General features: G+C 42.3%; 1 protein-coding gene across 1 annotated transcript in view; it reads right to left on the bottom strand.

Moving 5' to 3' along the window:
• Positions 1-22,708, bottom strand: part of LOC111530448 (septin-7-like) — a 44,124-nt gene that overhangs the window by 7,268 nt on the left and 14,148 nt on the right. The window contains 7 exon segments of the mRNA XM_026446726.1: positions 778-905; positions 2,248-2,270; positions 2,428-2,486; positions 2,615-2,744; positions 3,758-3,942; positions 4,513-4,674; positions 11,309-11,389. Coding sequence (XP_026302511.1) covers positions 778-905; positions 2,248-2,270; positions 2,428-2,486; positions 2,615-2,744; positions 3,758-3,942; positions 4,513-4,674; positions 11,309-11,389 — 768 coding nt within the window.

Raw genomic sequence — 22,708 nt, 5'->3', positions numbered from 1 at the left:
GATGGTGGAGTTACAATTATCAGGTGGCTGAATTAGATATGCTGAGTTACTTACCCAAAGGAAAAGACTGAGGAAGAATAATTGGAAAAATCTGCATTTGTCAATGACACATATATATACTCAAAATGAAAGGGGAAGTACAAAGAACAAAAAAAGGGAGTATGGGCTAACTATAACAAACAGAACAATCAGATCAGATTAATGTCTAGATATTCAGGTCTTACGTTCTAATAAACAAAAGGTTTTGTTTATTAGTACTGACAATATGATACCTAAATGACATGTCTATGACAGCTACGGTGAAACAGAAGCCAAATAGATTATTGTGGAAAGAAATGGCACAAGAAAACATTGGCATGCAAGTGCTTTTGATAACCATCTCTTATGAGACTTATAATAAATAGCATCTTTGAGTTTATTTTGAATATGTCTAACTGGGATGGCTGCTTCTTTTTATTTGGTAGCTCAATTAGTAGCAGGGTGGTCAACATGAAAGCTAAATTTGCCACATTGAGACCTCAAACCATGGTGGCAACACTGTTTATTTCCGTGAAGCAGAGAAAATCCTTATGAATGAAGAACTAAGGAGTAAAATCACTGGTAGCTTATACAGGACTTAAAAAGGCTTTTCAACTAAGACATTTCTACATGAAATTTGGTACTTTATAATGGGTATAGTCATATATACGTCACAAACTTAAAGATTACTAAAATATGCACATAAAGGTAACAGTAAGCAACAACAACAAAAGGAATCAGAAGTGTCAAGGTACTGACCCATGTTCTGAAGGAGCAATGAAGTATAAACAACACTGCACCCTGTTATCAGGCATCTAACGTCTGTCCACTCATGATCCTGCATTTAGGTAGTCCTCAAATTTACTAGCAATGTAATCGATAACAGGCTTCCAGCTAAAGAATGCAAACAAACAAAACAAGTTGCAATTCTACATATGAATTAACTGATGACTGTTAAAAGACAATAATCAATATTTTCAAACAGGCAAAATGAATTTACCAGTGGAAGATATGTCAAGTTATTCTATATAAAGATTCAAAAATATAAATTATGTTGAATAAATCTTTATTCATTATTTCAAAACCTTCCAAATGAAAGAAAATAAACCATTTATTATCGAAACACAGCTAAATAATTAGCATATTATTTGCACTAATAAGTGTATTGGTAACTTTATTTCACTGAAGCAGTGAAAACCAACTTGGGTTTTTTAATAATGACTGACTTTTATCTTTGGGAATACATCACTGGAAAAATGTAGATTATTAGATATATTACTTTTAATGAATATATTGGTAGCACACTTTATAATATGAAAACAATTATATTCAGTTTCAAGTTTCAAATGAGAGATTACTTTAAATAATATAAAAACGTCATGATGAACTTAGGAGTTTTAAGAGTTGACAGAAAAATACCTCAAAAACAATGTGAATTCAAACAAAAATAAAAATATTATTTATAAAATACTAAGATAATTACTTCAGACTAACATTTCATAGTTGTTTTCTTCACTTAGGACTTATGGAAAAACTGAAGGTCTAAATATCAGGTTTAAATTAGGATTGAGATAGAATTTATACAAATGGATAAAACTAGAGCAAACAGTTTTAAATTTCTTACAATGAGAATTCTATCTAGCTACATTATTTTAGAGTATGTCTTAAAAACAATTTTATGATAGGTATTAACTCCATTTTATAGAAAAGTAAATGGGTTCAAATAAGTTAAACAACTTCATAAAGTTGCAAAGTTCTTACAGAAACCCAGGTTATGTTACTTGAAGTTTGATGACCTTTGCTAAGATAAGAAGTGGCTACAGGCTGCTGCACCATTTAATAAAAAGTGCATATCTAGAGTCTAGCCCCTTGCTCTATACAGTGTGATCTACCATCCAGCAGCATCAGTATCACCTGGGATCTTGTTAGAAATGTAGAAATACAGCCCATCTCAGACCTACTAGAAGAACTACATTTAACAGGATACCCAGGATTGGAATGCATAGCAAAGACAGAGAAGCAGTAAATTAGCTCACATACACCTCGGGAGTCTTACAGAATTGCTATTGCCATTCAACTATGATATGGTATTATCCCACTGACTAATATAGAACACTCTATTTAAATAACAATAGCTTTTCTATGAATCATGTTTTCTCTACATTGTCCAATGCAATTTTCTGCAATGATGAAAATCCTCACATATGTGCTGCACAAAATGGCGGCCACTTGCCACATGTGGCTGTTGAGCACTTGAAATGTATCTGAAGCAAATGAGAAATGGCATTTTTAATTTAATTAATTTTAATTGATTTATACATGTGGCAAATGATTATCATGCTATATAGCACAACTCCAGGGGAACTGGTTACTATGTCACAGTGTCATCTCTAGGAGAGTCCTTAGGACAAATTTGGAAAGTTCTAGTCAAGATAATTCTTCTGATTAACTGTACTTCTCCTTTTTTATTTTAATTTTATGAAGTCATATCTACCATCTTACACTGGCTAAGGGCAAGTTTGCATCTTACCTCTAAGAAAGCATAATAAAAGTTACAATGTGTGCTTTGTATTAATATTATTCCAGCTTATCATCAATTAACAATACTAATATCCATACCTCTACAGTCTTTCTAATTCTATGAGAAGGACCTGGATACTCTGGAGAATACAAATCTGTGAGGAATAATGAGTTGATTAATGTCGACTTTCCCAATTCAGATTTGCCTAAAAGAAGTAAGGAAAAATATCTGTTAAACTCACCCACTTTACCCAACCTTAAATATACAACAGATGCTAGAATCAAACTGGCTTTATGCAAGTACTTCTTGGTGAGACAATGAAATGACATTAGAAAATATGCTACAAAGAATAAGTATCTTGTCCTCAGTTTCTTAGCTATCAAATTAAACCCATGTTTCCAAGGATTCTTTTCAGTCTTTTAATTATACCACTTATATTCATTAAAAGTAATGTATCTAATAATCTACATTTTTCCAGTAATGTATTCTCAAAGAAAAAGGTCGGTCATTATTAAAAAACCCAAGTTGGTTTTCACTGCTTCAGTGAAATAAAGTTTTTCTTTATTAACAGACAATTATGAATAATAAACAAGAAATCATGCAACTATCAAAAGGAAAAATCTGCTAATATAAAGAATAATTAAATCACAATGAACATCTCCGTATAAAATTCTAAATCACAAAAAATATTTTCTAATTTAGCCACCCATCAGAATCCAAAAGCTGGAGTACAGTGGCGTGATCTCGGCTCACTGCAACCACCACCTCCCGGGTTCAAACAATTCTCTGCCTCAGCCTTCCGAGTACCTGGGATTAGAGGCGCCCACCACTACCGGGGCTAATTTTTGTATTTTTAATAGAGACGGGATTTCACCATGCTGGCCAGGCTTGTCTTGAACTCCTGACCTTGTGATCCACCCGCCTTGGCCTCCCTAAGTGCTGGGATTACAGACGTGGGCCACTGCGCCCTGCCGATCGCTTATTATTTTTAAAAAGATGTTTTCTTCGTTTCCAGGCCCCTTCTACCCTGTTACAAAGTTTCAAAGCCTTAACGCTATCGCAAAGGGCCTTCAGAGGTTAAGCTCCGGGTGCAGTTCCCTAATGAGGGGCAGCCTCAGAGGGGGCCGACCCTGCCCAGGATGAGCAGCGCCAGGTAGCGGGAGACGATCCCCGGGGTCTCCGGGCCTTGGCTGGGGAGGTGTTGTGGCGCCCAGGTACCCAAGCTCAGAAGAGGCCGGTGCCGGGCTGCAGTTGGCACTGGCCATTGAGGAGCTTCTGCGCGACCCTGCCATGTGCCTGCCAGGCCCCGGGCTTGGTGCCCAGGGCCTGCTGGTTCAGAGTCTGGCCTTTGCTGCGCCAGGCCAAGTTGTAAAACTCCTCCTCTTAGCTTATGGACTAGGTGTCTTAATTTAATTTAGGAGAGCTAAATAATTAAAAATGAGGCCAAAGTACACAAGAAAGAGGCAGCCTTTTATTGCAAATACACACTCTTGGGCCAGGTTCTCCGGTCCACCAATGCGGGGGCCCAGGAAGTCAGGCCTGCTCCTGCCGGCAGGGGACTTTTATGCATTGGTACTGGAAGGGGGCGGGCAGTGCCGGCATAGGGGCGTCTCCATAGGCGTGGCCGGGTAAGTTTTGATCTCTTCGGCTTGACCTCACCTGGCGCATGCTCCGTTGATCTGTATCTTCCCAGGCGCGGGAAAGTTGGTGATGAAGAACCGGGAAGCAACATGGATTGTGCCTTCTTGTTCACCTTCCTCCATCTTGTCCTTTCTCCCTCACCCAAACACTAGGCTGCCAGGCCGAAGCCTGGAGACACAGAAAGGCCAGCTCAGCCTCCAGTTACAGCCTGCCAGGCCACCTGTGGCCGACGTCCGCGCATGCGCTCCTGGAGGCCCCCCCCCCCCCCACCGCGCAGCCCTGCCGCCAGTTCCGATTGGCTCCGCGTGAGAGACGGTCCTCGGTGACGTCACAGGGGTGCGCCTTTGGCGACGCCATACAGGTAGGCTTTCCGCACGTTACAGACCCCGGCATTCGGTAATGTCACCGGGCGGTACAGTACCTGGAGCTGGGCGGTCTTCTCAGTGTGGAGTCTGGTAACCACGACCTCCCTGCCAGGTCTTGTGTGTTGCTGGCTGGAGAAGGATAGTTGAAAAACTCAGACCCAGCACAGTGTTTATGTTGGTCAAAACTAGAAAACAGTCCAGGTGCGGCTGAGGCGGGAGGATCCCTTAAGTCCAAGAGCAGCCTAGCAATATGGCGCGACCCGATCTCTGTAGTCCTACCTCAGCCCCCCCAGCTACTTGAACCCCAGGGTTCAAGGCTCCAATGAGCTATGATCCCACCACAGCATTCCAGCCTGCAAATCCAAGGTAAATCCTATCTAAAAAAAAATTTTAAAAACGATCCAAGTGTGCAACAAAAAGGGACTGCTTAAATAAAACATGAGGCTGACTGGGCCCTGTAATCCCAGCATTTGGGAGCCCGAGGTGGGAGGATGGAAGGCTTGGCCTCAGGAGTTCGAGACCAGCCTGGGCAACATGACGAAACCCCCTCTCTACAAAAGATAAAAAATTTAGCCAGGCGCGATGCTGGCCTCCACTTTGGGAGGCCAAGGCAGGTGGATCACCTGAGGTCAGGAGTTCAAGACCAGCCTGGCCATGGTGAAACCTAGTCTCTACAAAAAAATACAAAAATTAGCCGGGTGTGGCGGTGCGTGCCTGAAGTCCCAGCTACTCGGGAGGCTGATACAGGAGAATGGCTTGAACCTGGGAGGCGGAGGTTGCAGTGAGCTGAGATCGCACCACTGCTCCCCAGCCTGGGTGACACAGTGAGACTCCAAAGTTTAACACCAGCTTAGGCAATATAGTGAAACCCCGTCTCTATAAAACAAACAAAAAACCCAGGTGTAAATGTGTCCACCTGTGGCCCTAGCTACTTAGGAGGCTGAGGCAGGAGCATCACTTGAGGCCAGGAGGTCAAGGCTGCAGTGAGCTATGATCATCCCACTGCTCTCCATCCTGAGCAATACAATGAAAGCCTGTCTCTAGATAGCCAGCTAGATAATTGATACATAGTTTTCTTTCTTTCTCGTTCGTTCTTTCGTTCGTTCGTTCTTTTGACAGAGTCTTTTTCTGTCACCTAGGCTGGGGTGTAGTGGTGCGATCTTGGCTCACTGGCTCACTGCAACCTCTGCCTCCTGGGTTCAAGCGATTCTCCTGCCTCAGCATCCTGAATAGCTGGGAATTAAAGGCACACGCCAGCACGCCCAGCTAACTTTTTGTATCTTTAGTAGAGATGGGATTTCACCATGTTGGTCAGGCTGGTCTTGAACTCTTGACCTCTTGATCTGCCTGCCTCAGCCTCCCAAAGTTCTGGGATTACAGGCATGGGCCACGGCGCCCAGCCGATACGTAGTTTTCTTTTTCTTTTTCTTTTTTTTTTTTTTTTTGAGACAGAGTCTCGCTCTGTCGCCCAGACTGGAGTGCAGTGGCCCCATCTCAGCTCACTGCAAGCTCCGCCTCCCAGGTTCACGCCATTCTCCTGCCTCAGCCTCCCCAGTAGCTGGGACTACAGGCGCCCACCACCTCGCCCGGCTAGTTTTTTTGTATTTTTTAGTAGAGACGGGGTTTCACCGTGTTAACCAGGATGGTCTCGATCTGCTGACCTCGTGATCCACCCATCTCGGCCTCCCAAAGTGCTAGGATTACAGGTTTGAGCCACCGCGCCCAGCCTGATACGTAGTTTTCTATCAGAAATTTTTTTCCTAGATTTGAATATGTTTTTCTAAAGTAACATTCAACACATCAGCATTTTACAGTGTTATTAGTTGTTAATATGATTTTGTTTTTTCTGAAATACAGTATCCTTTACAAAAGCAGTTTTGTCTTTCAAAGCACGTAGATAGATCCTCAAGTGAATTTGTCTGATGTTGATGACCTTGGTACCATTTTGTCCACTTGATTGAAACAGTAATTTCAGGTCACTACTGGCCTTAGAGGAAGAGCCCAAAGGCAACAAACAAAGGTGCTGGCGTCCAGTTGCATTCTAGAAGCATTTTTGCCTTCACTTAAGGTTTCCCTTGATGAACATAGAAGTACTGTATGTAGAATTGACCCAGTGCTGCCCTGGCAACTTTGTATATTAGGCCAAATTTACATTTCTTGCCTTCATGAGAGGCACCCTGGTAGGCTACTGGAGTTACACATGAATACTTATCTCAGCTGCACTGTCCAGAAATGCAACACGGTCCAATCAAGTAACATTCTCTGAGCGGGTTTCTTCAGCTGTAAAATAAGAATAACAAGTATACTCATCTGAAAGGACAGCTTATTGTATCTGAGTGGTCTTTTATTTTCTATGAAACTCTCTTTAACACAGTATTTCCATTGCCATACCACATTTGTTTTTGGTTTTATTTTATTTATTTATTTATTTATTTTTTGAGATGGAATCTGTTTTTGTTTTTGTGATGGAGTCTCACTGTTGTCACCCAGGCTGGATTGCAGTGGCATGATCTCGGCTCACTGCAACCTCTGCCTCTCAGGTTCAAGTGATTCTCCTGCCTCAGCCTCCTGAGAAGCTGTGATTACAGGTGCCCACCACCACACCTGGTTAATTTATTTTATATATAAATAATATATGTCTACTTTTTTTTTTTTTTTTTAAGTAAAGATGGGATTGCATATGTTGTCCAGGCTGGTCTCAAACTCCTGACCTCAAGTGATCCACCCACCTCAGCCTCCCAAAGTGCTGGGATTTTTGGCATGAGCCACCAAGCCCAGCTTGTTTTTTTTTTTTTTTTTTTTTTTTGAGGCGGAGTCTCGCTCTGTCGCCCGGACTGGAGTGCAGTGGCCGGATCTCAGCTCACTGCAAGCTCCGCCTCCTGGGTTTATGCCATTCTCCTGCCTCAGCCTCCCGAGGAGCTGGGACTACAGGCGCCCGCCACCTCACCCGGCTAGTTTTTGTATTTTTTTTTTATTAGAGACGGGGTTTCACCGTGTTAGCCAGGATGGTCTCGATCTCCTGACCTCGTGATCCACCCGTCTCAGCCTCCCAAAGTGCTGGAATTACAGGCTTGAGCCACCGCACCCGGCCCAGCTTGTTTTTTAAAAAGGATTTCTTGGCCAGTCTTGGTCGCTCACACCTGTAATCCCCGCACTTTGGGAGGCAGAGGTGGGCAGATCAACTGAGGTCAGGAGTTCGAGACGAGCCTGACCAACATGGAGAAACCCTGTCTCTACTAAAAATGCAAAATTAGCTAGGCGTGGTGGTACGTGCCTGTAATCCCAGATACATGAACCCCTCAGACCTGAGGATGAGAAACTTTGCCTCAGTTCTTCCCAGGTGATCAGCCCAGGGGTAAGGAGGGAGAGGCCGGAAAAGAGGACCCAGGAGAAGGGCCCCCTCCTGGAATTTGAGGCCCACTCCCTCCTGCCCTGACCTCTCCTTTGTTGAGGACTCCTCTGTGCTCTGCCCCACTCCTGAAGCCATGATGCATGAGAGGCTGCATTTGAGTACATGCCTCTGCAGCAGCCCTAAGCCCAAAGTGGGCAGGCTCACCTGCAGGGGATCAGAGTAACATGGCAGGAAGGGCGGGTGAAGGCCACCCTGGAACCACGCCTCTCTACCCCCTCATGTCACTCGGGTGCACTCCTCCCTCACCTCACTCAGGCAGTGGCATGAGTTCAATGGGAATGATGCCCTGCTCCCTTTGCTGCCTCCTTTTAGTCTTGGGACTACCATAACACTTCCCCTTCCCCAGCTCTGCCAACCTGGTGGGACATTGGACTTCCCTCTCCGAGGGTCCTGGGGACAGGCCCATTCTGTGTCATACCTGCAGAGAGACCCTTTTTTTCCTCCAGGGCTTGAGGATCAGCCAGGTTTCATGAGTTAAATGCAGATCTGAGTCATATCAAGTTGAGACTGGGGTACACACACTCCTCTACTGAAAAGTAGCGAGGGATTCCAACTTAGTGAGAGGGAGAGTGGGGCAGAAGCAGACCAGACAAGGAGTTATCAGCTGGAAAAAGCCTGCCATCAAAGGCCTTGGTGAGTGCTGGGTGCAGTGGCTCACTCGTCAGCACTTTGGGAGGCTGAGATAGGTGGATCACTTGAGGTGAGGGGTTTGAGTCCAGCCTAGGGAACATGGCAAAATCCTATCTCTACTAAAAATATAAAAATTAGCTAGGCATGCTGTGCTCTTGTAATCCCTGCTACTCAGGAGGCTGAGACAGTAGAATCGCTTGAAATGGGGAGGCAGAGGTCGAAGTGAGCCAAGATTGTGCCACTGCATTCCAGCCTGGGAGACAGAGTGAAACTGTCTCAAAAAAACAAAAACAAAAAAACAAAAGAAAATGGCCTTGGCAGAAGGACCGGCCTGGCAGTGCCTTCCCTTGAGTTTCTCCTGGGTAGGCCTCTACCATGAGGAAGTGCTTTCTTCTTCCTGTCCATGGCCCACAGGAAAGGAGTGTGTGCTTCTGAGGGGTTTCGTGGGGCACTGTTGACAGAACTGGAAACTTTCTTCAGATGGAGTTTTTTGTTGTTGTTGCTGTTGTTGTTGAGATGGAGCCTCACTCTGTCACCCAGGGTGCGGTGCAGTGGCGCACTCTTGGCTCACTGCAACCTCCGCCCCACCCTGGTTTCAAACAATTCCCATGTCTCAGCCTCCTGAGTAGCTGAGATTATAGGCATGTGCCACCACGCCCGGCTAATTTTTGTATTTTTTTTTAGAGATGGAGTTTCACCATGTTGGCAATGCTGGTCTCAAATTCCTGACCTCAAGTGATCCACCCACTTTGGCCTCCCAAAGTGCTGGGATTGCAGGTGTGAGCCACTGTGCCCAGCCCCTTCAGGTGGGTTTTGAGGCTTCACTACAATACTAGTTTCCCGTGGCTGCTGCAACAAATTACCACACACTAAATGTCAGTGCTTTTTATAAGGTGAAACAGGTTAGCTTGTGGGGCTTTTGTTGTGATTTTGATTTATTAGATTATTTAGTTTAAAGACAGTAATGCTCAGGTGTTATAAAATTATAAAAACAATCTTCACATTTCATAATTTTTTTTTTGAGACAAAATTTCACACTTGTTGTTCAGGCTGGAGTTGCAATCTCGGCTCATCACAACCTCCACTTCCCAGATTCAAGAGATTCTCCTGCCTCAGCCTCCTGAGTAGCTGGGAATACAAGTGTGCGTCACCACGCCAAGGTAATTTTTGTACTTTAGTAGCAATGAGGTTTCACCATGTTGGCCAGGATGGTCTCATTCTCCTGACCTCATGATCTACCTGCCTCAGACTCCCAAAGTGCTAGGATTACAGGTGTGAGCTACCCCTCAGCCCACATTTTATAACTTTAAAGCAGTATTAATGGTAATTGCCTTAGGGAAAGACACTTTTGTTGTGATATGATATTCAAGCTGTTCTGATGATAGACCATTGGTTCTGTCTGATTTTAATACTCTCCATGCTCTTGACTTTTTCTTTTTTTCTTTGAAACAGAGTCTTGCTGTGTCACCCAGGCTGGAGTGCAGTGGTGCAATCATAGCTCACTGCAACCTCCACCACTCAGGTTCAAGTGATCCTCCCACCACAGACTCCCTAGTAGCTGGGACTATAGGCGATTGCCCCCATGCCTGGCTAATTTTTGTATTTTTAGTAGAGATGGGGTTTCACCATGTTGGCCAGGCTGTTCTCAAACTCCTGATTCACCTGCCTCAGCCTCCCGAAGTGTTTGGGTTACTGGAATGAGCCACTGCACCTGACTACCTCTTCTTAACTTTTTATAGCTGTTATATTGTTTGAATCTTAAGTAAATAAATGTTAGCTGAAAAGATACAGTTCAGGAGAATCTTCTGCTTCTGTTACTAAAAAAATTATTTTTATAAGTCCAATAAAGTTACACTAATGTTTATGTTTGGAAAATAGTACCTTTTCCGGCCAGGCATGGTGGCTTATGCCTGTAATCCCAGCACTTTGGGAGGCCAAGGTGGATGGATCTCCTGAGTTCAGGAGTTCAAGACCAGCCTGACCAATATGGTGAAACCCCGTCTCTGCAGAAATACAAAAATTAGTCGGGCGTGGTGGCAGATGCCTATAGTCCCAGCTACTCAGGAGGCTGAGACAGGAAAATTGCTTGGACCTGGGAGGCGGAGGTTGCAGTGAGTGGAGATCCTGCCACTGCACTCCATCGTGGGTGACAGAATGAGACTCTGCCTCAAAAAAAAAAAAAAAAATTACCTGTTCCATTTAGTACTATCTGTATTAAATAATATTAGCTGGTATGTTTTTCTGGCTTTATTATGTGGTTCAGATTTCTGTAGAAATTCTGGCTGTATCTACATTACCTTAAAGTAATGGGATATTTCTTTTCTTTTCTTTTTTTCAGCTGGAGTTTCGCTCTTGTCGCCCATGCTGGAGTGCAATGGTGTGATCCTGGCTCACTGCAATCTCTGCCTCCCAGGTTCAAATGATTCTCCTAGCTCAGCCTCCTGAGTAGCTGGGATGACAGGCACCTACCACCACACCTGGCTGATTTTTGTATATTTAGTAGAGACAGGTTTCACCATGTTGGCCAGGCTGGTCTTGTACTCCTGATTTCGTGATCTGTCTGCCTTGGCCTTCCAAAGTGTTGGGATTACAGGTGTGAGCCACCATGGTCAGCCTGTCTTTTCTTTTCAAAGCCACCCTTGGTGAAGAAATGTAAAATATGCACCAGTGAATATTACTTTGCTGAATATTGCATAGTGAATATTAAGTATTTATTCTCACCTTTCAGACATGAACTTAATGAATTCAACACGTGAAGACTTACAACTTGATATAACGAGCTTCAGGAGGTAGGTCTTCAGTCTTAAGTCAGATTAGAAGATTATGTGAAATAATTATTGAATGCTTAGCAATGATTTTTTTAATGGTACGTTCCACATGAAATACTATCTCTGTAACTTTAAATTATGTTCCAGGACAGGAGAATTCATCTTGTCAAATTTCTAATACTCTCTAGAACCATAAACTCATTTTCTTTTTATTAACCCATTATAAATACATGTAAATGTTGCATTTATGGGTAGACAGAACTAAAAGAACAATATTTGTCCTACTTTTGAGATGCAAGATTTATCTGATATAATGCATTGAACAGTTTATTATTGAAGTCTACACTAGTCAACTGAACAAGCATTCATCAAATGTCCACGATACCCAGGACATAAGAAGTTTCCTTTTAGAGTATGGAGCTATGCATATCATCTCTTAATTGTTAGTTGTGGTTTGAAAGAAATATAAATATAATTGATTTTCTTACTTGTTTTGGCTCTGGAGTACAGACAAAAAAGAATGGAATCGCACTGTTTAGATTTCCTAAAATGGTAGGACTGCCAGCAAGATCATATCCCTGGTCTCCCCTTAGCAAATGGCACCTGCTAGCCGTTCGCTGTTCTTTTTTTTTTTTTTTTTTTTTTTGAGATGGAGTTTTCCTCTGTTTCCCATGCTGGAGTGCAGTGGTGTGATCTCAGCTCACTGCAAGCTCCACCTGCCGGGTTCAAGCAATTCTCCCTGCCTCAATCTCCCAAGTAGCTGGGATTACAGGCACCTGCCACCATGCCTGCCTAATTTTTTTATTTGCAGTAGAGTTTGGGTTTCACCATGTTGGTCAGGCTGGTCTGGAACTCCTGACCTCAGGTGATCTGCCCACCTCGGCCTCCCAAAGTACTGGGATAACAGGCGTGAGACAACCTGTCCTGCCTGCTAGTGGTTCTTGAGCACACTGAGTTCTGCTTTTTCCTAGCTTTAATGAATGTCTGGTTCTTCCTTTTTTTGTGCAGTGTATGTCAGCATTGTTTCAGTAATAAATACATTATGGGTCTTAGAAATAATATTAGTCACAGGTGCCAGGTGTGGTGGTTCACACCTGTAATCTCAGCACTTTGGGAGGCTGAGGCAGGCAGAGCATGAGGTTGAGGAGATCAAGACCATCCTGGCTAACACGGTGAAACCCCGTCTCTACTAAAAATACAAAAAATTAGCCAGGCGCCTGTAGTCCCAGCTACTCGGGAGGCTGAGGCAGGAGAATGGTGGGATCCCAGGAGGCGGAGCTTGCAGTGAGCCGAGATCGTGCCACTGCACTCCAGCCTGGGTGACAGAGCAAGCAAGACTCCATCTCAAAAAAAAAAAATTAGTCACAGGACAGAAAAATACTGCCTATTTTATAATAATCATATTTAATAACCCAAGTTATTAAACCCATTAGATTGAGAAAACTTGTATTCCTATGATTTCAATAGTGAAGGAAGTATGGTATGCCGGAATCACTAAATTATGAAAGATGGTGGATCAGCTTTTTTGCAAAACAATTTGGTAAGTCTGTTTTTTTCCCCTTCAATTAAATTATAATACTGAGTAATTTTTTTATAATGTTGTTTTGTTTAGGAAAGTAAATACAATGAGTAGGACTCAGCTCCAGTTTTCTGTTCCTGTTTGGTTTTTGAGACGGAGTTTTGTTCATGTTAACCAAGCTGGAGTGCAGTGGCGCTGTCTTGGATCACTGCAACCACCACCTCCCAGGTTCAAGCGATTCTCCTGCCTCAGCCTCCCAAGTAGGTGGGATTACTGGCACCTGCCACCATGCCTGGCTAATTTTTGTACTTTTTGTAGAGATGGGGTTTCACCATGTTGGTCAGGGTGGTCTCGAACTCCTGACCTCAAGTGATCCACCCACCTCAGCCTCCCAGTGTGCTGGGATTATAGGCATGAACCACCGTGCCCAGCCTCTCATACTGTGTGTTTTTTGTTTTTTTCTTTGAGATGGAGTCCAGGCTGCAGTGCGATGGTGCGATCTCGGCTCACTGCAACCTCTGTCTCCTGGGTTCAAGCGATTCTCCTGCCTCAGCCTCCTGAATAGCTGGGATCACAGGCATGTACCACCACACCCAACTAATTTTTTTTGGTATTTTTTGTAGAGACGGGGTTTCACCATGTTGGCCAGGCTGGTCTTAAACTCCTGACCTCAGGTGATCCACCCGCCCTTGGCCTTCCAGAGTGCTGAGATTACAGGTGAGAGCCACTGCACCCGGCCATGAGTGGATTATTTTTATGGTTCACCTTTTACACCACAGAGAATAACTCCCTGATGTTGCCATGGCATTTGTAAACTGCCATGGCATGGGTGGGAGTGTAGCAGTGAGGATGACCAGAGGTCACTCTCGTCGTTATCTTGGTTTTGGCTCGCTTTTATACTGCAACCCATTTTATCAACAAGGTCTTTATGACCTGTATATTGTGCCGACCTCCTCCCTCACCCTGTGACTTAGAGTGCCTTAACCATCTGGGAATGCAGCTCAGTAGGTCTCAGCCTCATTTTACCCAGCTCTTATTTAAAATCGAGTTGCTCTCATTCAAATGCCTCTGACAGTATTGCTGCTTTCTCTAAGGTTCCTGAAAGGGAGAGAGGAAATCTTAGATTTTTCATGGCTGTGAACCGCTGCAACTATTTAGGAAATATTTACTACTTCCAGCCTCATAATCCTGCAGTCGTTTGGCACCTGTGAATCTGGTGCAGGGGGAACTGCCCCATACATTCTGGAGCATTCAATCTAGTGGGGAAACATGTAGTAAGTAGGAGATATTTACTATGTAAGGTGTTAAGGTCTGGGATAGAATTAAGTAGAATAAGGGGATGGGGAGGCAGGGGGTGTGATTGGGGCAGCCTTGAGGATATGTGAGGAGCACATTCTGCAGTTGGCCTCACCTCTTTCTAAAACTTCCACTTATTCACTCTCAACTTCAACCATTGGTTCTTTTTTATTTTATAGAAAGTTTGTTAGAATTAGGTTTGTATATTTTCTTGTTGAATTAACAGAATAATTTTATTTAACATCACTCTCTATTGTGACTGAAAGCCTCTAATCCTTTACTATCATTTGTTTATGGGCATATTTGGTTTTACAGCTATGATAATTATTTTATTTTGTGTTTCTTATATCAAAGAGTGTGTATACTAGAGTCTTTCTGATTTGGTGCTAATAAAATTAAGAATTTAAGACAAGTCTTGGGATGTTAGAGGAAAGCCAATCTAAGAACAAATAAATTATTAATTAATTAATTTTGAGTTGACATTTAAGTTGAGGTGTGGAGGTGGAGGAGACAGTTGGATAAATGAGTTTGGAAGTAAGGAGAAAGATCTGGGAATAGATGTAATTTTGGATTTTATAGTGGTGTTTTGATAGCAATTGTTGATATCACCAAAATAATTCATTAGTGAGTTCCCTGACAGCTCCCCGACCTTTGTTTTTAAAGAAACAGGGTTGGCTGGGTGCAGTGGCCCATGCCTGTAATCCTAGCATTTTGGAAGGAGGATCTCCTGAGTTTGGGAGTTCGAGACCAGCCTGACCAACATGGAGAAACACCATCTCTACTAAAAATACAAAATTAGCTGGGTGTGGTGGTGTGTGCCTGTAGTCCCAGCTACTTGGGAGGCTGAGGCAGGAGAATCAGTTGAACCCAGGAGGCAGAGATTGCAGTGAGCCGAGATCGCACCATTGCACTCCAGCCTGGGCAACAAGAGTGAAACTCTGTCTCAAAAAAAAAAAAAAAAAGAAAGAAACAGGGTCTTCTTATGTTGTCCAGGCTGGACTAGAACTCCTGTGCTCAAATTATCCTCCTGTCTCAGTCTCCTAAGTAGCTGGGGCTACAGGCACATGCCAGCATGTCCAGCTTTGAGCCACTCCCACCCATCATGTTGCAAAATATTTAAATGTTACATACAGAGGTGCGAGGGAGATGTGTATATAAACAACACCATGTAAATTGCTTGAATCTTTTTTTTAGAGTTCTGTTTGGATGTGGCTTCAGACCAGAGATTAGTCAATTGATTTTTACTTTTTTTTTCTTTCTTTCTTTTTTTTTTTTTTTTTTTTGAGGTGGATTCTCACTCTGTTGCCCAGGCTGAAGCGCAGTGGCAAAATCTCAGCTCACTTCAGCCTCTGCCTCCTGGGTTCAAGCGATTCTCTTGCCTCAGCCTCCTGAGTAGCTGGGACTACAGGTGCCGGCCACCATACACTGCTGATTTTGTTTGTTTGCTTGTTTGTTTTTTGTATTTTTGGTGGAGACAGGCTTTCACCATGTTGACCCGGGTGATCTCGAACTCCTGACTCATGTGATCCACCTGCCTCGACTCCCAAAGTGCTGGAATTACAGGTATGAGTCACTGTGCCTGGCTGTTTTATTTTACATTTTTAAATCACAATTTTTATACCTATTCAAAAGTAGAGAAAATAGTACAATGACCACTAAAATACTCATTACTCAATTTCTGTGATCTTTAAGATTGCCCTGCATTTTGTTCTTCTATTCCTTTACCTCCCTTTGCAGGAATATTGTAAAGCAAATCAGTCATCACATCATTTAATCTGTTCAGTGTGCATCCCTGAACAGTATTTACGTATTCCTACACAGCCACTGTCTCATCACATCTGACAAAATTAACAATGATTTTTTGGTGTCAGCTCATATGCAGCCCTTACTTGAGTTTCCTCACTCTTTTCTTTCTTTCTTTTTTTTTTTTTTTGAGGCAGAGTCTTGCACTGTCGCCCAGACTGGTGTGCAATGGCGTGATCTCGGCTCACTGCAGCCTCTGCCCCCTGTGTTCCAGTGATTCTCCTGCCTCAGCCTCCTGAGTAACTGGGATTACAGGCACATGACACCACACCTAGCTAATTTTTGTATTTCTAGTAAAGGCGGGGTTTCACCTTATTGGCTAGGCTGGTCTTGAACTCCTGACCTCAGGTGATCCTCCCACCTTGGCCTCCCAAAGTACTGGGATTACAGCATGAGCCACTGCACCCAGCCAGGTTTCCTCACTCTTACCTGAACAGTGTCTCATTTTCTCATTATCTGAAAAATTTAGCTTTAAATCTGGATCCAAACAATCTTCATCTGCTAACTTTGGTTGTTATGCTTCTTGTAATCTAAACTGGCCTCTGCTTACCTTACTTTTTTATTTCACATTCCATGAATTCTTTGTGCAAAGTTTTTTTTTTTTTTTTTTTTTTTTTTTTTTCCAATGGCGTGCTCACGAGGTTGAAGGGGTAAAGAACATTGATCTTGTTGTTTGAGTATAGATGAAAATTTAGCCTGAAATGTGCCAGTTTGCAGCAGCCAATGGAGCAGGGTTATTACAGTCATGAGCAGTTCATAGCAAAAGGCTGCTTCCAAATAGTACTTGCAGGCTGGGTGCAGTGGCTCATGCCTGTAATCCCAGCACTTTGGGAGCCTGAGGTGGGTGGATCACTTGAGGTCAGGAGTTTAAGACCAGCCTGGCCAATATGGTGAAACTCTGACTCTACTGAAAAGTACAAAAATTAGCCAGGTGTGGTGGCAGGCACCTGTAATCTTAGCTACTCAGGAGGCTGAGGCAGGAGAATCACTCGAACCCAGGAGGTGGAGGTTGGAATGAACCAAGATCACGCTACTGCACTCCAGCCTGGGTGACAGAGCAAGAGTCCATGTCAGAAAAGAAAAGAAAAGAAAAGAAAAGGAACAAAAGAAAAAAAAGAAAAGAACCAAATAGTACTTAGGTTCTATTATTTATTTTCTATAATGATTTTCTTTCTCTTCTTCCTAAGGATATTGAAAAATAGAGTTTATTCTTTTAAGATCTTAGAGTTATTAAGATTGTCTTGGGACCAGGACACTTAAATTTGCCAAAATCTGACTGTTAATGATGGGTCAATTTTTATTTATTTATTTATCTATTTATTTATTTATTTTTGAGATGGAGTCTCGCTCTGTCACCCAGACTGGAGTGCAATGGCGCAATCTCTGCTCACTATAAGCTCTGCCTCCTGGGTTCACACCAATGTCATGCCTCAGCATCCTGAGTAGCTGGGACTACAGGCGCCCGCCACTACACCCAGTTAATTTTTTGTATTTTCAGGAGAGACGGGATTTCCCCGTGTTAGCCAGGATGGTCTCGATCTCCTGACCTTGTGATCTGCCCACCTCGGCCTCCCATAGTGTTGGGATTACAGGCACGAGCCACCGTGCTTGGCTATTATTATTATTTTAATATTTAAAAATTTTATTTCTCAGCCTTGGGATTCTGATATGTAAAAATGCAAGTATCTTAAAAGATAGAAAACATAGGCACTTATCATTACAATGGGAAAACTCAGAATATGCAATCTTGGAGCAGTGCCCTCCACCAGCCCCCCAGCTAATAACTACAGCTGCAAGCATGATTCTCATGCTGTCTTGTATCTAGTGTTCAGCTAGTGGCACAGCTTCTTCACTCATGGGGAAAGGCCATCAGCAAATGGCACTCAAGCATGGGGCTTGAGAAAGATCCCACACACTCAAGGCCATGTTGGAAACATTTCATGAAAGGATTAGGTAGGTTACCCCTGGATTTCTGCCCCAGAGTTTATCAAGACTGATATTAAAGTAAATGCATTGTAAGCCACACATACAAGTTGTGAGTGAAGGCAACAGAGTGGCTTTTTTTTGTCCTGTGTTATAGGCTTTAATTAAATTGTGGCCTTTGATTGGGGTCAGGATTTTGTGATTATTATTATTTTTATTATACTTGAAGTTCTGGGGTACATGTGGAGAACATGCAGTTTTGTTACATAGCTATACACATGCCATTGTTGTTTGCTGCACCCATCAACCCCTCATCTACATTAGGTATTTCTCCTAATGCTATCCCTTCTTTAGCCCCCCACCCCCAGAAAGGCCCCGATGTGTGATGTTCCCCTCCCTGTGTCCATGTGTTCTCATGGTTCAACTCCCACTTATGAGTGAGAACATGCAGTTTTTGGTTTTCTGTTCTTGTGTTAGTTTGCTAAGAATGATGGTTTCCAACTTCATCCATGTTCCTGCAAAGGACATGAACTCACCCTTTTTTATGTCTGCATAGTATTCCATGATGTATATGTGCCACGTTTTCTTTATCCAGTCTATCTTTGATGAACTTTTGGGTTAGTTCCAAGTTTTTGCTATTGTGAATAGTGCCACAATGAACATACATGTGCATGTGTCTTTATAGTAGAATGATTTATAATCCTTTAGGTATATGCCCAGAAATGGGATTGCTGGATCAAATGGTATTTCTGGCTCTAGATCCTTGAGAAATCACTACACTGTCTTCCACAATGGTTGAACTAATTTGCACTCCCATCAACAGTGTAAAAGCATTCCTATTTCTCCACATCCCCTCCAGCATCTTCTGTTTACTGACTTTTTAATGATCACCATTCTAACTGGAGTGGTTTTGATTTGCATTTCTCTAATGACCATTGATGATGAGCTTTTTTTCCATATGTTCTTTAGCTGCATAAATGTCTTCTTTTGAGAAGTGTCTGTTCAAATCCTTTGCCCACTTTTGACGGGGTTGTTTTTTTCTCATAAATTTGTTTAAGTTCTTTGTAGATTCTGGAAATTAGCCGTTTGTCAGATGGACAGATTGCACAAATTTTCTCCCATTCTGTAGGTTGCTTGTTCATTCTGATGATAGTTTCGTTTGTTTTTTTTTTTTTTTTTTTTGAGGCGGAGTCTTGCTCTGTCGCCCGGACTGGAGTGCAGTGGCCGGATCTCAGCTCACCACAAGCTCCGCCTCCCGGGTTTACGCCATTCTCCTGCCTCAGCCTCCCGAGTAGCTGAGACTACAGGCGCCTGCCACCTCGCCCAGCTAGTTTTTGTATTTTTAGTAGAGACGGGGTTTCACCCTTTAGCCAGGATGGTCTCGATCTCCTGACCTCGTGATCCGCCGTCTCGGCCTCCCAAAGTGCTGGGATTACAGGCTTGAGCCACCGCGCCTGGCCTGATGATAGTTTCTTTTGCTGTGTAGAAGCTCTTTTAGTTTAACTAGATCCCGTTTGTCAATTGTGGCTTTTGTTGCCTTTGCTTTTGGTGTTTTAGTCATGAAGGCTTTGCCCATGTCTATGCCCTGAATTGTATTGCCTAGGTTTTCTTCTAGGGTTTTTATGGTTTTAGGTCTTACGTTTAGGTCTTTAATCCCTCTTGAGTTAACTTTTGTATATGGTGTAAGGAAGGGGTCCAGTTTCAGTTTCTGCATATGGCTCAAGCAGTTTTCCCAACACCGTTTATTAAACAGGGAATCCTTTCCCCATTGCTTGTTGTTGTCAAGTTTGTCAAAGATCAGATGGTTGTAGATGTGTGGTGTTATTTCTGAGGCCTCTGTTCTGTTCCATTGGTCTATATATCTGTTTTGGTACCAGTACCATGTTGTTTCAGTTACTGTAGCCTTGTAGTATAGTTTGAAGTCAGGTAGCATGATACCTCCAGCTTTGTGCTTTTTGCTTGTGGGTTGTTTTTTGATTCCACAGGAAATTTAAGGTAGTTTTTTCCAATTCTGTGAAAAAAGTCAATGGTAGCTTGATAGGGATAGCATTGAATCTATAAATTACTTTGGGCAGCATGGCCATTTTCACAAACTGATTCTTCCTATCCATGAGCATGGACTGTTTTTCCATTTATTTGTGTCCTCTCTTATTTCCTTGAGCAGTGGTTTGTAGTTCTCCTTGAAGAGGTTCTTCACGTCCCTTGTAAGTTGTATTCCTAGGCATTTTATTCTTTTGGTAGCAGTTGTGAATGGTAGTTCACTCATGATTTGGCTCTCTGTTTGTCTGTTATTGGTGTATAGGGATGATTGTGATTTATACACATTGATTTTGTATCCTGAGACTTTGCTGAAGTTACTTGTCAGCTTAAGGAGATTTTGGGCTGAGATGATGGGGTTTTCTAAATATACAATCATGTCATCTGGAAACAGAAATTTGACTTCCTCTCTTCCTATTTGAATACTCTTGATTTCTTTCTCTTGCCTGATTACCCTGGCCAGAGCTTCCAATACTATGTTGAATAGGAGTGATGAGAGAAGGCATCCTTGTCTTGTGCCACTTTTCAAAGGGAATGCTTCCAGTTTTTGCCCATTCAGCATGATATTGGCCTTGGGTTTGTCATAAATAGCTCTTATTATTTTGAGATATGTTTCATCAATACCTAGTTTATTGAGAGTTTTTAGCATGAAGGGGTGTTGAAATTTGTCAAAGGCCTTTTCTGCAGCTATTGAATTAATCGTGTGGTTTTTATCATTGGTTCTGTTTATGTGATGGATTACGTTTATTCATTTGCATATGTTGAACCAGCCTTGCGTCACAGGTGTGAAGCTGACTTGATCGTGGTGGATAAACTTTTTGATGTGTTGCTGGTTTGGTTTGTCAGTATTTTATTGAGGATTTTTGCATCGATGTTCATCAGGGATATTGGCCTGAAATTTTCTTGTTTATTGTGTCTCTGCCATGTTTTTTCTGGGTATTGCTGGCCTCATAAAATGAGTTAGGGAAGGGTTCCTCTTTTTCTATTGTTTAGAATAGTTTCAGAAGGAATGGTACCAGCTCCACTTTGTACTTCTGTTAGAATTTGGCTGTGAATCTGTGTGGTCCTGGACTTCTTTTTGTTGGTAGGCTATTAATTACTGCCTCAATTTCGGGACTTGTTATTGATCTATTCAGGGATTTGACTTCTTCCCGGTTTAGATTTGGGAGGGTGTATGTGTCCAGGAATTTATCCATTTCTTCTAGGTTTTTTAGTTTATTTGCATAGAGGTGTTTATAGTATTCCCTGATGGTAGTTTGTATTTCTGTGGGATCAGTGGTGATAGCCCCTTTATCATTTTTTATTGCCTCTATTTGATTCTTGTCTCTTTTCTCTATTGTTAGTCTAGCTAGTGGTCTTTCTATTTTTGTTGATCTTTTCAAAAAATCAGCTCCTGGATTCATTGAATTTTGAAGGGTTTTCCTTCAGTTCTGCTCCAATCTTAGTTATTTCTTGTCTTCTGTTAGCTTTTGAATTTGTTTCCTCTTGCTTCTCTAGTTCTTTTAATTTTGATGTTAGGGTGTCAATTTTAAATCTTTCCTGCTTTCTCTTGTGGGCCTTGAGTGTTATAAATTTCTCTCTAAACACTGTTTTAAATGTGTCCCAGAGATGCTGGTATGTTGTATCTTTGTTCTCATTAGTTTTGAAGAACATCTTTATTTCTGCCTTAATTTTGTTATTTACCCACTAGTCATTCAGGAGGGGGTTGTTCAGTTTCCATGTAGTTGTGGGTTTTTAGTGAGCTTCTTAATCCCGAGTTCTAATCTAATCTCATTGTTGTCTGAGAGACTGTTTGTTATTATTTCCGTTCCTTTGCATTTACTGAGGAGTGTTTTAATTCCAATTATGTTATCAATTTTAGAATAAGTGTGATGAGGTGCTGAGAAGAATGCATATTCTGTGGATTTGGGTGGAGAGTTCTGTAGTTGTCTATTAGGTCTGCTTTGTCCAGAACTGAGTTCAAGTCCTTAGTATCCTTGTTAATTTTCTGTCTCTTTGATCTGTCTAATGATGGGTCATTTATACTTGCCTTTGCTTTAAGTTGGTTTCAATAGTTAGTAAATAAGTTTCTAGAGTTTTTCCAATTAAAAAAAATTGACCTGCACCTTGCTTTGGATTGTACTAAAATCTGATTTCAACATAAACATAATCTTCTGAATTGCTTTGGTTTTGTTCAACTGAAGCCTTGGGGAGCACTGAAGCCAAGGCTGTACTGTACCAAAAATTTGAAGCACATGTGAATGATCTGAATGTGGAAGGACTCCCGGAAAACATTACTTTCAGAAGCCCCTCATTGTATGGAATCCCAAGGCTGGAAAACATCTTTCAAGTGAGTGGTTAAATTAAATTTGTTATTAAGAGGTAAGATGATAATCTGCAGAAACAAATTCATTGTATTCCCTCAGGAGAGATTAATTTGACCAAGAAGGGTCTTTTGTTCCCCTCTCATCATGACTTCTTTATATTAAAATTAACATTTAGATTCATTTATTGAACAAACATTTATTTAGTATAAGCATCAGATGTGCAAAATTGGGTCTAGCAAGAACCCTGTCCTTAGGAGGCTTAATACTCAGAAAAATGCAGTGAAGAGTTATTGAGCATTCTTTGGGGAGAAGGCAAGGATGGCACACCTAGATGAGTCACTTGTGCATCCAGAAGGGAGGCAATGTGTTTCAAATATGAGTAAAGGCAGAGAGGAGTCAAATATGCTCACATATTCACATATATTACCCATTCTGTGTGGAGTGAGGAGTGCCATGTGGGTGTGGTGGG

The sequence above is a fragment of the Piliocolobus tephrosceles genome, unplaced genomic scaffold (genome assembly GCF_002776525.5).
Source record: "Piliocolobus tephrosceles isolate RC106 unplaced genomic scaffold, ASM277652v3 unscaffolded_76, whole genome shotgun sequence".
In the NCBI taxonomy this organism is placed as follows: Eukaryota; Metazoa; Chordata; class Mammalia; order Primates; family Cercopithecidae; genus Piliocolobus; species Piliocolobus tephrosceles.
Note: the sequence above shows the minus strand (reverse complement) of the source record. Positions and strands in the feature narration are given on the sequence as shown.